The sequence below is a fragment of the Hippocampus bargibanti genome, linkage group LG10, assembly GCF_051943395.1.
Source record: "Hippocampus bargibanti isolate YZ-2025 linkage group LG10, ASM5194339v1, whole genome shotgun sequence".
NCBI lineage: Eukaryota > Metazoa > Chordata > Actinopteri > Syngnathiformes > Syngnathidae > Hippocampus > Hippocampus bargibanti.
The window spans coordinates 20,356,194-20,372,839 of record NC_142743.1 but is presented as its reverse complement, the minus strand read 5'-3'; the positions used below and the strand labels follow the sequence as shown (position 1 = coordinate 20,372,839).

Sequence of the window (16,646 nt, the reverse complement as noted above, 5' to 3'; positions counted from 1 at the left end):
TGAATACAACCAAATTCATCTTTGTCCAATGAGGGAAGGGAAGGAGCAAAAACAGTAAAGGTAGTGATTTCTTTTGTATCATTTAATTAAGATATACATACGGAACTGCAAAAGTTTGGTTTACAAAATTCCCACAATAACAAATTGACTTGAGAGGTACAGTACATAGTTCTTGTTGAATATTGATTAGAAAATAGGATTGACGCGGGTGAGCAGGAAAGCAAATAGTCTTGATTTATGACGCACACATGAATAAAGATAAGGAAAAAAACTGACTTAAGGACAAATTTTGGTTTCAATTTAAAGGAGACTTAACTCTGTCTGTCTGTCAACAAATATAAAATGGTTTAATCTATCTTTGACAGACTGCTCCACTTATAATATCCACAGGCCGTCGGGGGAAAAAAATAGAAAATGGAACTCACAGTTTCAACAAAACGACCTGGTGGAATGACAAGCATGATGCAATGAAAAACAATCCACCCAGAAATTCAAATCAAACAATGAATGATGGATAAGGAAGGAGGAGTGGGAGGAGGGAAGGGTTATGTACGGGCGCTTCTTTCCGTCTCTGCCAGACACTCCCTGACCAGTGCGCGTGCATGAATGATACCTGGAACAGATAAGACACTTGAATATGGAATAATTTTCCAAAATAAAAATTCTGAAGCTACCCTCATATGGAAGTCAAACTTATCAGGCATCTATTAACAGTGAACATGCATTTGTCCAAAGCAATTATGTACACCAAATGAGTTTTGCTGTTTAATGTCTGTACCATCATAGGCACTAAAATGACGTGACTTGAATTAACTCCCAACAATTAATTCTTGATCTGAGTGTCATCATGTGGTATCCATCACCAATTTTAAATCTGCATCAATTAAAATGTGAATAATGGAGTCTCTCGCTACTTGGACAAAATGTCGCGTGTGCCTGTGTTTTGAGTATTGTTAAATACCTCTCTTTAGTCTCTCCATCGCACTTTTACTTCCAGCGTATGTGGGTCGGATCTCACGACTCATTTCCTCAATGACTGACAGAAGTTCGCTGTAAGTCGACCCTTGACTGACTTTTACGGGCTGAGCAGGAGTTTTCAGAGAAACAAAAGGGATGCATCAAAACATCAATAACATACAGTGGTCCTTACAAACAACACAGGACAATATCTACTATACATACAATGGAATAGTATGTTAATTCATTATGTTAAGTCCTGCTTGTCCGTCTCGCTTCCTCTAATTGTTTGTTACTTAAACTAATAGCCTGCGGTATGAATTAATTCTTATACAGTGGGACATTGGCTTACGAACTTAATTGGTTCCCAGACACAGTAAGGCGAAAAGTGTGTATCCCAAAAATTAATTTCCCATAGGAAACAATTAAAATGAGTATAATCCGTTCCCAGGTCCCCATAAAACATAATTTTCTACTTTTTACTTTTCTAAGCCTTAATACTACACAAACTATACCGTATGTTATGTATAATAAATGTGCTAGAGTTTTATGATGACAGAAATAAACTGTACTGTACAATAAATTCATTTTATTTACCTTTGTGATGGTCGTTGATGGCTTGATGGAATGGAGTGGCCGGTTTCATCAGCATTAAACACTTGATGAGGAATGTAACCTTCTTCTTTCACCATCATGAGGAACGATCCCTTGTAGGTGCTTTCTCCAATAATAATAATTTTATCTAGTTCCTCATCAATTGTGTTCTGTATAGCTGGGTTGATAGCTTTTTGCATCAAGTGTACAGATGACTTGTGCGGGTTATTTGTGGAGCCTGATTGATGGGATATTTAACTGTTTTTTATCAATTTTCTCACTATTCTCACACTTTTGTTTTTTTGTTTCAAGCTCTGTCATCTCGTGTGTGTGTTTTCTCACTCTCTTGTCTGCCTGTCTCTTTAATTTTTAACCCCCCCACCCCCCACTACTGGGTTCTTGACCAATCACGTGGCTTTAACCGAAGACTGGGGGCGGTTAATAGAGGACAAAAACAGTGGCCACCATTTTCTTGTTAGAACGGGCTCGTTCGCGAACGACACTTCACTCATTGTGGCAGCTCCGTGTGTATCCCGAAAAATAGTTCGTATGCCGAGGTAAAATGTTCATAAATGTAAGGTTCGTCAACCATAAAGTTCGTAAGCCAAGGGGTTCGTAAACCGAGGTTTCACTGTATTGGCTTAATTTGCGGAGAAGGGTCTTATACCTTCTTCCTGAGTGTAGGAATTCGAATTGGGAGTGCATTATTCAAAAAAATGTGATTGGCTTGTTGACGAGACTGCACATAAATATCCTGGGGAGCAGGGCCTGCCCAATTACCTTTTCTGCTGTCTTAATAAATCGGGTTAACTGAGCTTTAGATTCATAACCCTTGAACTTTGCCATATTGTGTCACATTCTGACCACAAACATAAATATATTTTATTGCCGTTTTATATGAAAACCCAACACAAAGCGGTTCAACATTCGTGAAGTAGAATTATAATTATACAAGACTGTCAGAAGAGGACAAAAACCTGAATAAAAACAAAAGACCCAAGTGATTGTCACTCAAAACATTCATGAAATGGCAGCACTAACTGTGGTAATTGCGACTCTGCATGTGGTAACTCGCAAAAGTGGAATAAAAGGTTATTATTTTCTTTATGCTGAAAAGTGTGAATATCTCCATCGAGGAAGCTAAGCTGTGCCATATTCAACCTTTGTAGATCATCGCAAATACACAGAAGTGCTGCTAGCATACCTGAACAAAGCCCATGGAGGGCGGGCCAAAGTCACTGAAGGCCGGCCGGAAGTTAGAAGATGACGGGAGCGAAGGAGACGGCACGGAGGAGCCTGAACATACACAACAAAGTCAGAGGAATACAAATAATGTGTACCTGTGCACAAATCATGTGTGAAATTCAGTAAGCGAGTAGATCAAGATTACTATCGACCGCAAACTGGTTCCAAGTCGATCGCAGAGAGACTGTCAACCAATGACGACTCTCCAAACACTGCTCCATCTTCAAAACTGGAATCACTTTTGACTTTTTCACTTATTTTCCTGTTGTTAGTCTCTTTAAAGGACACCCGACATCACTTTTTTGTTTCCTAACTGACATCAGAAAAACGTTTTATAGCATCTATAATACCCAAAACACGCAGGATGATATTTTTAGTCAAATGCCAAACACCAATAAAAAGTGTCCAAAATCTGCCACAAATCGGCTCGAAACTGGGGATTGTTAGGAAGTCCCGCCCCTAGTTCGTGATGTCACGCCAAGTCGTCTTGCCTTGCTCAAGAAACAAAACAATTGGCTCACAAAGTTCAGATTCGGAGAAGATGCTTTCTTGTTATTCATCCAGTTATGAATATGATTCAAATAGTTCTGAAGAGGAAAGCATAAATGTTTGCAATCGATTAAGGAGTCCTCCCATATCAATTCGAGCCGTCAATGACAGCAATGTAGTGTCCCAGAAAATGCAAAAGATGGCGCCCAAGCTCCGTTGGAAATGGGCTGATTTTTCTGCTGGGAATTTGTGTCAGCGAATATCAAATAGTAGTCTTGGTGCAACACACAACGATTCACCATCGCGCTATTTAGGTGTTTTCCTTGTAATTTCGCCATCAACACGAAGTTTTCAGACCAAACAAAGTACCGCAAAATGCATTGTGTGTCTATTGAATATCTATATAAAACTATTGTGTTTTTCGCCGTTCATTTCCCGTTGGGGCTGCAGTTGGCGGAAAGCGCAATTTTGATTGGATAATACTGGCCGTCATGTTCAAACAGGTAAACGCCCTTTTAAATGAGCCCAACGACGGCACTTCAGCTTGAATTCACGGAGCATTCGCCTTTGAGGAGAGAAAATGATCTGATTCTAATTTGCAATTAAACAATACCATCGATGAAACAGTCGAATGTCAGTGACATTTTAACAAGCCACGTGTTAACGTTAGCATCAACATACTTCTGCGAGAAGTATATTGCAGATAGCAAGTGTGGAAGCTTATGAGCCGTGTGCAGGCTAGCTAGCAGTACCTTCGCCTGTGGACCGACAAGTTGAATTTCATTCCGATCGTTTGCCTGAATTTTTACCAATCACGAGGAACGGAAAACCATCCATGTTAACGGTGAGTACTATCACAAAGTTATTTTAAATAATACATTCTGATATTTTGTTGAAAAGTGGCCGCGCGTGCGTTTGTGTGCGCTCGCGCCCGTGTGTGTGTGTGTGTGTGCGCGCGCGTGTGTCTCTCACTGAAAAACATTTCTAAATATTTTACTTTTATGGCTCTCTTCGTCAAAAAGGTTCCCGACCCCTGAATTAGAGGTTTTATAACGGTGGAAGATGGAGATAGAAACAAAATGGACACAACGAAGTCAGCGAACATGACGTCAATGAGCTTATGGTTTCCATCACGTAGATTTATTCTTCATTGCATTATAAAGGTTTGATTTATTACAGGACAACCGATACCTCTGGACAACTTGCGTTCATAATTTGTAAAATCACTTCAAATGACTTCCACTAACCGAATTTTACAAAGATTCCACCGCATATAGCTATATTTTACGTTACGTACGGAGTTAGCGATGGATAACCGCTGTCATTCATACGCAAGTTCGTAACTCTTCATCTTGAAAGTTTAAACAACGTTTTGCATGCACAACCAATAAACAATCTGCATTGATGTTGACATCCTGTAGCTTATTATGTGTTATTTGTGTCCTTATATGCCACATATCACCCAATTGATGCTATATTGCTTATTCACGGCACTTCATATGTCGTGTCCTTCACCAGTTTTGTCGCTTACGGCTCAAATTGATACGGAAGGACTTCTTTAATCGATCGTAAACACTTTTGCTTTCCTCTTCAGAAGTATTTGAATCATATTCATAACTGGATGAGTAACAGTAACGGATCTTTTTCCGAATCTGAACTCTCTAAAGCCATTGTTTTGATTCTGGAGCAAGGCAGTTTGTGAAGAAGTTTCCTGGTGTGAAGTCATGAAACGCAGGCGGGACTTTCTGAATCTCTCCAGTTTTGAGCTCATTAGTGGCAGTTTTAGGCAACTTTAAGTCATTTTTATTGGTGTTTTGCGTTTGACGAAAAATATCAGCCTGTGTGTTTTGGGTATTTTAGATCCTATAAAGCGTTTTTCTGATGTCAGTTAGGAAACAAAAAAATGGTGTTGGTTGTCCATTGAGGGGAAGGAGACATGTCGAGTGTTTTCCACCTCTGTGCAGTGTATTTGATGGAAAAAAATATATAGAATATTTATTTAAAAAAAAGTAAATCAGGATGTTGGTATCCAACTTTATTTTGACAATCACCGTTGCTGTAAAGCAACATTATTTTAAAATGTGAATGCATATAAGGTATTACCGGTATTATGATTCTTTGCAGGTCGTCAATTATCATAGCCAAAACAGCATTATGGTTACGGTTGGTGTTAAAAACAAACCAGGCGGCGTGTGGTTGGAGCCAGATGGCGCAGGAGCAATGGGCTTATAACTCATGACGATGTCCACTGGCAGCTCCCCGTACGACGCGCCACTTCCTTCGGTCCGGTGCTTATACAGCTTTACTCCTGGAGATGAGCTCCTAAGAGCTGAGCATCAGATAGAATGATCAAAAAAGTCTTTCATTCCTTCACCTCATATCAGTTTTTTTTAAGTTATTGTGTTTGTATGAACAATATAATTTTATTGCACACACAGAAGAGTGTTATTGCAATGGTTGCACGGAGGTGATTCGTCATTTATTGTGAAGAAAGTTAAACTACACATTTCTTTTTCACTTTTTCAAAGTGGACATAGTTCACCAACAATGGTTCTTGCACAGCTATACTAAACACATTTTGTTTAAAATGTTTTTATTTAGTCGAGGCCAATTGCTAACTTTTTCATAGTTGTATTAAATATTTTGCTAAAATAAAACAGTCGTGACTGGTCTACTAATCCTGACAGCCCTACTCGGCACCCAAATTTGTTTTACTGGTGCCCCCAAGTCATTCTACTTGTGCGCTGAATCATATTATGAGGAGGGCTAAGAGCATACCTGTACTTGGGTATCAAATATATTCGCAAATAAGATCCAATCCTCAGAAAGTGGAACTAAAAAGGACGCCGTTCATTCTTATCTGTGCACCCACATCTTGAGAGGGGTATCGATGTTCAAAATAAGTATCAGTATTTTTAAGTTATTATGACACACCACAATTATATGCGTATTGGTAAAATATACATGGCCGTACGACAATTAACTTTATTCAACATATTTCATTTGAAATGGTTGTCCTGGTGATCATTAGATGGTGCCGGTGCACCTAAAGAAATGGCTGCTTAGTGTTTGTCGGCATCTCAAGACATAAACAAGCCAAGTCAAAAAAAGGTTCTCGTGACAACCAAATCTCATAAAAGCGACTTTAACGCGATTGGGTTGTTTGTTTTTCATTTTGAAAAGTACTTTCGAGACGATTTGTGCGCGATGGAAACCACTGAAGGCAAATCGGACTTATCTCGATATCACCTTGAATGAAACAATAGCTGACATTAGCTTAACAGGAAGGTACAATGCTAAATATAGCTAGCACTCGCCGGTTAGCACAACAATGTGAGAGGGACCTAAAAAAGCAGAGCTAACGCGATTCGACCAATAAAGCCACATAAGCAGCACCATTTATTTGTAAGGTACATTAATTTTGAATGTGAGGAGCGCAGAATAACATGACATTTAGTACTTTGAGTACCTTTTTAAGTAGATTTAATATCCGCGGTGGGACGTGAGGGTCCTTCCTGTGTGTAAAGAAGTGCGCATGCGTAGAAGGAACAGCAAGCGTACCCTTCATTTATTAAACTTTTAAGTTACGCCATTGGTCGATAAATTGACCAATGGCGTGAGTCTAAAGAGACAAACGTAATAATGAATGAAGCGTCACATTCAGACATTTTACATAAATAACACATTAAGATCAGAACAACATAATAGTACATTTAATTTCATTGTAGAACAATAACACATCATTTGACAATGGAGAACAAACACAGATAAAAGGCGAAAACTATTGATTTTGTTTCCTTTATTTACAAATAAGTAATAATATGTATAATATGTATTGCAAAGGGGTGGGGAGTTTTCTGAAAGAGTCAAATAAATTGTGTGCTACTGAATTGGCATATTTGTGCTATACTTCTGAAGGTCAGTGTTCAAAACATGCTTGAATGGTTAGCACGCTGACTTCACAATGCAGAGGTTGTGAGTTCAAATCCCGCCCCGCCGCCCCCTGTGTGGAGTTTATATGTTCTCCCCTAAAGTCAGCTAGGATAGGCTCTGATTATCCCGCAACATTAATGAGGACAATGCAAAAGAAAAGGGATTGGTGGATAGTAGAGTGGAACTGTACTGCATCATCTTGTGAGCGGTGATTTTTTTTTTTTTTAACTTGCTTGAATCGTTAAAGGACGACCGACGCCTCCGGACAAGTTTCCCGTAATTTGTAAAATGGCTTCAAATGACTTCTACTGAGTGTATTTTACAAAGATTCCACCGCATATAGCTATATTTTACGTTTTAAGACTCATGCTGAATATTCTGGAAGTCTTGTTTTTGAGTTGGGAGTCCGTACATGACGTCACTAAAGGGACGCCCCTGACCGAAAAAAAGGACACATTGTAGCAGTCCTTACATCACGTCAATGCTTGTTTGGTCTGAAAACCTCGTGTTGCACCAGAAAGAGCCAGAAGAGGGCGTCCAAGCTCCATGTAAGGAATTTATCAGCCTGTGGAAACGGGCTGATCATTCCTCACAGGAGCTCGGTGGCCATTTTCTGCCTCTTTTTGGGTGAGATATTTCCCCCCAATGTTGCCTCAAAATGGTGCGGGATAAATTCTTTAATCGATTGCAAACATGTATGCTTTCCTCTTCAGAACTATTTGAATCATATTCATAACTGGATGTGTAACAAGAAAGCATATTCTCCGAATCTGAAGCCATTGTTTTGAATCTCCAGCAATGCAAGACGCCTTGGCGTGACATCACGAACTGGGGGCGGGACTTTCTGAAAATGCCCAATTCGCAGCTCAATTTTTTGCAGATTTTGGACACTTTGTCATTTTTATTGGTGTTTTGCATTTGAATAAAAATATCATACGGCATGTTTTAGGTATTTTAGATGCTATAAAACATTTTTCTAATGTCAGTTAGGAAACAAACAAGTGATGTCGGTTGTCCTTTAAATGAGAGCATCAACATGACAAACTACGACCACGATACTGAACATATTGGAGGAATTCCTCACTCATAGTTTCACTCAAACTTTTGCAAGGGCAGCATATTTGCTCATGAATAAAAATAAATGAGTTAAGTACTCATACTGTTGGTGATTGATATATGTATGTACAGTATGTTGTTAAGTCATTCACTGCCAGACGATGGTCCAAAAATGTGTCCACTCCAAGGCCAGTTTTTTTGTCATTTTTACTCAAATTGCAGGACTCACAGAATACTGAGTTTTAGGACTACATATTCATTCAATGCAGCGTTTGAAACATAATACTCTCTTCTTTTATCAGAAAAAAAGGAGTTAGTTCCTAAGTTGTATGAGTCTGGAGATATTTGAGCTTGAAATGAGGGCAGCTGTCCGAAATATAATGCAATACAAACATATTGGTTTATACAGCGGCTTAACAACAGCTGAAGCTGGATCTAAGCGCTAATATGGAAAAAAATAGAAATGCTGCCCCCTCGTGGAAGGGAAAAAACATTGCTAAAGGTGCGGACAGCGCTTTACCGTCACCCCTGCAAAAAAAAACAAAAAAAAAAAACAGAACAACATCTGGAATGGTGTTCTAATTTACACTTTTCAATTCCCGAATAGATAGAAGTAGTAAACAGTAGCTTGCTGAGGGCTTTGTGAGCCTGGCCAAGTTCCTGAGTTCAATGTGCAAAAACTTTTTCTTCGCAAGAAAATATCAAATGCAACAATGTGCAGTGTCTGCATTATCAGCAGGTGTTTTTGTTCACATTTTCAAACATTCATAAAAACGCCTAGCTTGATGCCACTTTCTCCAAAGAACAAATGCATGAAGAATGATAGAAACAGAATGGCTGAGGCGGGTTTTGTGTCATCTTTGGAACACAATGAAGTGAAAAACTGCCCCCAAGAACGACTGCGACACAATTAGTCAGCTCACAGCTACAATGGGCTCGACAGACATGATGTCAGTTCTCCCTGTGAGAGCCCGTCTGGCAGTGAAGAGTGAATGCGTGTCCTTGAGATGAGGTGAGTCCTCTGATAAACGGTGGTTCTTCTGCAGCGATGGGTGGCTGGGCTGCGGCAAATCTTGCCTTTGCCCCGACAACTCGTCGTCAGGCCAAGCGGTCCTGTGGAACGGTGGATGCGCGGCGGCGGGCTGACGCTCCAGCTCCAGCTCCACCACCACGCCGCGACTCCTTCTGCACATGCTCAAGAGATGGCGTAGCTCCTGGCGGAAGGTGGGGTTAAGACAGCAGTAAATGAACGGGTTGTAGCAGGTGGAGCTCATGGCCAGCCAGTGAAAGCAGAAGTAAAGAACGTTGGACGAGTGGATGGCCTGACTGGACAGCAGAACCACGTAACAGTTGAGAGGAAACCAGCAGACGGCGAACACGGCCACAACGACGAGCAACATGGCGAGCGTGCGCCGCCGCTTTTTCCGATGGGTGGCGTGCTGAGCCGTTGTGGCGTCGCCAATGGCATTGTGATGCCACAGCCTGTGGGCCACTGTAGTGTAGGACGCCGTGATGATGACAAGGGGCAGCATATAAAGTAGTATAAAGGTGAGGAGGTCAATATACTTCCAATAGACGTCTGATGGCTCGGGGAAATCCGGGACGCACAAGCTGCGCTCCTTTTCCTGACTGGTAAGGAGAAAAGACATCAAGCAAGTACAGTGAGACCTCAACTTACAAACTTTTCGTCTTACACACTTCAAATTTCTGAAAATTAAACCTTATAATAAGCACTATTTTCATAACACACACCCACCACGGCTGGCGGAGTGATCTTCGGCGGGAGCACACGACCGAACAGCACCAGAGGTTAAGTTACCAACAGTCCTTATGGAAAGTGACTCTCCTTCCATCAGCCATCAACGACCATCAAAAAGGTAAATAAAACTTTATTTTACAGCACGGTTTATTTCTTTAATTACTGTCCTCATGTAATGTGCCTCTCTTTCTAAACAGCAATTCCGTTTGACCTTCGACCTCCAATGCCATTCCATCAATGACCATCACAAATGTAAATAAAGTGACTTTATGATACAATTCAGTGTATTTCTTTCATTACAATACAATAGAACATTTATTATACATAGAATAAGGTATGTTGTGTGTAGTTTTAAGGCTTATTTAGTTGAAAAGTATATTTTCTGGAAACCCGGGAACAGATTATTCCCATTTTAATGGTTTCCTATGGGAATTTTTTTTTTGAGATACACACTTTTCACCTTCCACACTCTGTCTGGGAACCAATTAAGTTCGTAAGTTGAGGTCTCACTGTACAAGGCATGCTCATTGTCCAGTATATTGCACACTTTGCCATGTAATGCTCTCCTGAAAACATATTAGCGGTCTTAAATAAGACTGTGGCAGTTGGTATTGTGATTGTTTTTTCACACTAAAACATCCTTTCTGACGCATCGTGATAAAGAAGCAGGTCATAAACTGATATTTCCATCGTTACTATAATATGACGAGTAGGTAATCTCTCCATCACCATTGTGACCAAAATGTCACGTGACTATTCTTTTATCAGTATGAAAAAAGATGAATCATAGACGAAGCATTCAGGTCCATTTGGCTTTGTGTGCGTGTGTGAGTGTGTCTCATTACCTGAACCTGAAAGTGAAAAGTTTCTGGTAGATGGCGTGTGGAAGAGAGAAACAACTGGCCATTATCCAGATCACAGCCACCCAAACACTGCCGTGAATTGGTGACATGCGAGGTCTTAGAGGATGTAAAATTACCTGTGGTGATGGAGGGGAAAATCACACAGATCAGGCCATTAAAATAAAATGTGTTTTCTTCAGCTGTGCGTCTTCACGCATGAATAGTTATCAGTAAAATGTGCTAACGGCATCTTCTGATCCAAATTCAGTCCGCCTCAATTGAAATGATTCGTTCATCCGTAAGCTTTGAACAAGATTGATAACAATACTGATTATATGAATCAGACGTGTTAAAACAGGTTCATAAAAAAAAAACAAGATGGATAGAGGCTCACAAGATCTGGACGTTGAGTTGGAGTGCCAAATCTCAGCTACCTGCCCCCTTGCTGCCTTTCTCTATATAGTCTTACCAATTTTATGTGTAGTAGAATTATTCCCAAATGGGTCCAGATCTAAATTGAGATTCAGAAAACAAAGCCAAACAATTTTGGAAGATCAGACGAGAGAGTCGAGATAGCAAGACACAAGTCACCAGATCACCAAAAAAAAGCCTTAACACGATATAATTATGCACGAAATAATTATGGCAATTTGTACTCAGCGAGGATGCAACTACACCTGTATCACTGCGTTAATTTATTTGAAAAGTGTAGAATATCCTGGGAAAAAAAAATGCAAAAAACAGACAAGATATTGCTCGAATAATGGATGATTTCAATCGCTAAACAATACCAAATACAGTCAAACCTCGGTTTTCGAACGTCTCGGTTCTCATCCTATTCGGTTTTCAACCAAAAATGTCAGATTTTTTATGCCCCGGTATACAACCGAAATTTGGTTCTCAACCAAACTGAGTGCTTCTGAATGCATCACTCGACTACCCTCTGCTTCCTTATACGTCACTTCCTTATATGTCAAGTCTTCCTATTTGTCTCATTGTGACCGACGCATTAATATTGTTGTTGTTTTATTTTTTCGAAAATGCTCACATATTTGGTTAAGAGCAGAAGATGGTTTGAAAAGTTAGTGTGCCCTGTGTTTTCCCAAAGACAGCTGGAATAGGTGCCAACACGCCCTGTGGCAGAAAGATAGAGATTTTTATGTACTGTTGATGTTAAAAATTGGTGAAAATAAAAGTTTGTTTTTATAGAATTTTACACGTGACCTGCTCTATTATTAAGTTTTTATCCGGTTTATGCAATGAAATAGTTAAAAAGTTGTTTTCTAGACTTTGAACGGATTAAGATTTTTTACATTGATCTTAATGGAAAGTGCTGTTTCGGTTTTTGAACAAATCGGTTTTCGAACAGGTTTCTGAAATGGATTATGGTCGAAAACCGAGGTATCACTGTACAGGTAACATCCGACTTATGACCGTCTCGACGTACGACCACCCGTACTTACGACCACGACCTCCAGACCTTATTTTAAAAATTTTAATTCTACGCATGGCATCGCAACACGCTAGCAGGCCGGCAACACGTACAACAATTTTGGCCAGCCAGCCAGCATCTCACTCTCGCACAGCAATCGACTGTGTGATGCCACCACAGGGTGGAGTTTGCGAATCATTTAGCCTCCGAGTCGCTATTCAACATTTTGAATGTATTTCGACTTACGACCATTTTGACTTACGACCGTTTGGTCGGAACGGAACTCGGTCGTAAGTCAGATGTTACCTGTATACAAGAAGAACTGGTTTTATAAACAGTGGGCGGGAAAAATATGAACAAATAATAGGTACTATAATTGACACTAAAATAGCCAAAAGCAACAGCTCAAACTTATATCGTGTCTGACATTGTCCATGCTTGTGAATCAAACAATACTCCACAATTTAAGGTCATTGGAAGAAGTATATCTGAAGCAATCAGAGGGTGAAAAAATGCTCAATCATGAATGAAGGCAGAAAATGGTTAATCTAAAATTGATCCACAAAAATAAATAAATAAAAGAAAGAAAGAAAGAACAATTTGTGTGCGCGTGTGCATGTGTGTCGATAGATATTTTCATGCAACCCATCAAAGCTGAAATGTGATTGGACCACAAATAGACAACCCAAAAATGACCAAAAGCAGTTAAGCCAAGATACACACAATGAAATGAAAACAAAAGACACTTGGAAATCAATTACAAGCTACACACAAAGATGAAGGACAGTTGAAAATTAATTAAATGTCTTAATTAAAAAAAATAATTGAATCTCACTTCAATAGTGTTTTTCAAACTTTGGGATTTGAAGCGCTTGGCAATATTTCCTACCAATGTTTACCTTCTGCTGAAGCAGGATCAGGAGGAAGTGGGGACACCAGTTTCTTTTCATATTTTAAAAACATGCGTAGCAGATTAACGGAACACTTTAAACTACCTTTGCGAGGATAAGGGGATCATAAAGTGGATGCATGGACGTGAGAATCAAGGCTGTTTTGTTTCAGTTCATTCCACTAATCAGAGTCTCCTAATTTTAAAATGTTCCCATAGATGAGTAACAATGATAAGAATAATCAGTGCCAAAAAAAGGTTTCGCCTCACTTTGTTATTAAACTGCACAAAAATATCTCAAATGTAATTTAAAAACCTGCCAGAGTTTGAAACACTTCCAACAACTTATTGAGATAAGGATGCAGTCTGGCATCTAAAATAAATTGAGGTGAACGCTTGTTAGGTTTGAAAGGTTTTGTGGACAATTGAAATACAAAATGCAATTTTACCATCAATTAAACACTTAATTGAGATCTGCTATCTTGGACCTCATTTGATGAATATCATGAATTCCATATAAACCTTTCAATCAAAAGCAAATGTATTCAGCAATGTATTCAGCAAATTACAAAATAATGAAAAAAGTCATGATAATAGGGGCGATGAAGAATTTTGGATGGACGAAATCTATTGATGTCATTTTTAAAGTGGAATACAGTAAAGTCTCGTTATATCGATAGTACTGCTTATTACGATACTATTTCTATGAACTCAAGGAGAAAATTTACATGCCCGCAGGATCGTATATATCGATAGTCCGGTTATATCGATATTTTTTCCGACTCCCGAGAATATCGATATAACGAGACTTTACTGTACATGGTTTTAATTTATCCTCTCACCAATCGTTGATTAAAATCATAGTCCCTGAGGAAAAAAACAAACAAACTGTGTGTGAGGATAGCTGGCCAAATGTACAAGCAGCGGTTAAAACTCTTCTCAATACAAATCAGCATGATATCAATCACAATTAAATAAACAATTAAAAAAATGTTTTAAACTAACAGTCAGACAATAAGCATTAGTGATGAGTTCCATGAAAGATAATTAAAAGAATCCAGAGCAACTGTACGAAGTGCCAAGGCACTCTTTCAAGCAAAAGAGTCGGTCATGCATACCAACCTGTCGGCGGTCCAAAGCGATAGCCGTGAGCGTGAGAGTTGACACGTGCAGGGAGCAATATTGTACAAAGCGACTGATGTGACACATGGTCCGTCCAAACACCCAAGTGCTGTTTACGAAGCGCACCTGTCAGAAACAACACACTTAACGTTGATATACTGAAGTAGTTCTTGAAAGTACTTCAGTAAATTCAATGCATTTGACAGAAGTAAGAGTGGAGATGAGATGGAGCCCGGTTTTTCTGAATCTGGGTGTCTATATGAGCCGCATATCCTCAGGAGGTTTGCTGGCTGTAGCCTATCCAAGCTGTCTTCTGGCAGTAGGTGTGGATACACCTTGAAGCGGTTGCCAAACAATCACAAGTACCACATATAGACCATGGGTGTCAAACTCAATTTTTGCCACAGGCCACATTGTAGTAACGTTAAATTTATAAATATTAAACCTTAAGCACTACTTTTTGGGATGCACACGGAGCGCCGCCCCAACATGGCTGGCGGAGTAATCTTCGGCGGAAGAACACCAAAGCACACGACCGAACAGCGCCACAGCCGGCCTACCTTTCCCCACCCCCTTTCTCTGAGTGCACACGTCAATCCTCTTCACGGATCTTTTACAGATAGTTTTGCTGTTATGGGACCGAAAAAGACCACACCACAGGCTGGGGGAATCGGGTGCTAACTATCAGCTTCACTATCAGCGGCATTAACACCTTTGATTGCAAAAACAATGACTTCCACCACACAACACTGAATATCTTCTATTCAAACCCAGCAAAATTGTATTACACCCCCTCCGACTAAATTCAAGTCAAGGTGTGGGGGCGGGGGGGGGTTGGTTCTGCTTAATCCGCATTTTGAAACGGATCAAGTAAACCGGTGTACTTTTTGTTTAGTATTGTGCTGTGTAATTTTCAAATGTCAATACGTATGTGCTTTGACTCACTCAATTTAAGGTGGGGAAAATGTCATACCAAACAATTTGGTTCGAATGAGAGCGCGCACTTACCAGCGTGAAAGGTGTGTTGAGCACAGTGATGAAAACATCAGCTACGGCAAGGTTCATGATGAACACGCTGGTAGCCGACTGGGTGCGTTTATTTTTAACGATCACGTGGCACACCATCGTATTTCCAAAAAGGGAGATGACGATTATGACCGAGTAAGCGGCGACCAACAGCGCCTTGACGCCCGACTCCCCGCCTCGCCTCCCGTCGCCACGAGCCAGGGAGCGCCAGTCCTCCAGCATCCCTTCGTCAAAATCCAGCAGTAAATAAGGTGAAGTCCCGTTGCCCAACTTCTCTGACGTGTTCGCTGCAAGTTCCGCGAAAGACAGCATATCACTCGTCTCAGGTGAGCTGTTGTTTACTTTGTTGAGTCCCGCTGAGGCGTTTGTGATCGTGGCCAAGCATAACACAATTGCGGGCATGCACGCCAACCCGCGTCTACTCATATTGGCTTTGCGATTCGAAGTTGTCCTTTTGGAATCTTTGAATTTGTGGGGAATGAGTGTTCGCGGTCTGCTTCTCAGGTGTGAGGCGAAGAAGTATTCAACAAGTTGCTCTGCGTATTGCTTTTTATCAGTCTCTCTCCTGCAGCAACCCCCCCCCCCCCCCACCACCATTCCTCATCCCTCGCAATCGGAAGACAATGGCTGTCAACTCACGTTAACCGACTTAATTACTGTCATTCAGAGACATTTTCATTGGCTGTACTGTTTCTCGAAATCTTGACACCCCCTCCCCTTCCCCCGAAAAATGATAAAAGATGGCAGAAATAAGTAACAGATACCATAAAATTCAATGTTCAAGAGCGGTACTATAGTACCACTCTTGAACATTGAATAAATTGAAACGAAAATACAGTGTATACACTGTATTTTCGTTTGCAGCACAAATATTTTTTTAGCATGTTAAATAATGTAATGCGTCCTACAACCTTTATACGGGAAGCGTAATCATTTATACGGGCAGCTATTAGCCAAGGCTGACAGTTATGCATTCACTGCTCCTTATAAGTAAAATAAAGAGGTTATCCTATACAGTATAGCAGGTCATTGTGCAGCTAAGCAGCCAATTATACAATTACTTCTGAAGAAGAAGTAATTGTATATATATAATTGTATATGTATAGAAATCACGTGAAGCCATTTTACAAATTATGGACACGACTTGTCCGAAGACGTCGGTTGTCCTTTAATTTGTTGTGCGCTTTATATGTAATATGTGGAGGCAATGAAACATTCTAATGGCTTCCCCAAATTCATAACAGTCCTCAAGCGGAAATCGTAATTACAATGGGGCCCCCGGCAAAAAAAATGACTTTGACA

The 16,646-nt window shown here is 40.2% G+C and overlaps 2 protein-coding genes across 2 annotated transcripts; both read right to left on the bottom strand.

The window, feature by feature from the left end:
- Positions 1 to 64: 64 nt before the first annotated feature.
- Positions 65 to 6,825, bottom strand: cdk2ap2 (cyclin dependent kinase 2 associated protein 2). Its single transcript, XM_089006199.1, has 5 exons — positions 6,755 to 6,825; positions 5,468 to 5,614; positions 2,756 to 2,847; positions 962 to 1,082; positions 65 to 613 (listed from the first exon to the last, which is right to left on the bottom strand). Exons 2-5 carry the CDS (start codon positions 5,520 to 5,522, stop codon positions 546 to 548), a joined length of 336 nt encoding a protein of 111 aa, XP_088862325.1. The 5' UTR covers positions 5,523 to 5,614; positions 6,755 to 6,825; the 3' UTR covers positions 65 to 545.
- A 2,247-nt stretch (positions 6,826 to 9,072) lies between these two features.
- Positions 9,073 to 15,909, bottom strand: gpr83 (G protein-coupled receptor 83). Its single transcript, XM_089006626.1, has 4 exons — positions 15,327 to 15,909; positions 14,319 to 14,444; positions 10,879 to 11,012; positions 9,073 to 9,903 (listed from the first exon to the last, which is right to left on the bottom strand). The coding sequence occupies exons 1-4, from the start codon at positions 15,768 to 15,770 to the stop codon at positions 9,189 to 9,191; spliced, it is 1,419 nt and encodes a 472-aa protein (XP_088862752.1). The 5' UTR covers positions 15,771 to 15,909; the 3' UTR covers positions 9,073 to 9,188.
- Positions 15,910 to 16,646: the final 737 nt, after the last annotated feature.

Bases quoted from the DNA above. Each gene is read 5' to 3' on its own strand.
- cdk2ap2 (XM_089006199.1), bottom strand. From the start codon at position 5,522: ATGAGTTATAAGCCCATTGCTCCTGCGCCATCTGGCTCCAACCACACG. The intron at 1,083-2,755 runs GTATGCTAGCAG...ACTCCTGCTCAG, and splicing joins CCTCCATGGGCTTTGTTCAG to CCCGTAAAAGTCAGTCAAGG. The intron at 614-961 runs GTATTTAACAAT...TATCTGTTCCAG, and splicing joins GATGGAGAGACTAAAGAGAG to GTATCATTCATGCACGCGCA.
- gpr83 (XM_089006626.1), bottom strand. From the start codon at position 15,770: ATGAGTAGACGCGGGTTGGCGTGCATGCCCGCAATTGTGTTATGCTTG. The intron at 14,445-15,326 runs GTAAGTGCGCGC...TGTTTCTGACAG, and splicing joins TCAACACACCTTTCACGCTG to GTGCGCTTCGTAAACAGCAC. The intron at 9,904-10,878 runs GTAATGAGACAC...TCTCCTTACCAG, and splicing joins CTTTTCACTTTCAGGTTCAG to TCAGGAAAAGGAGCGCAGCT.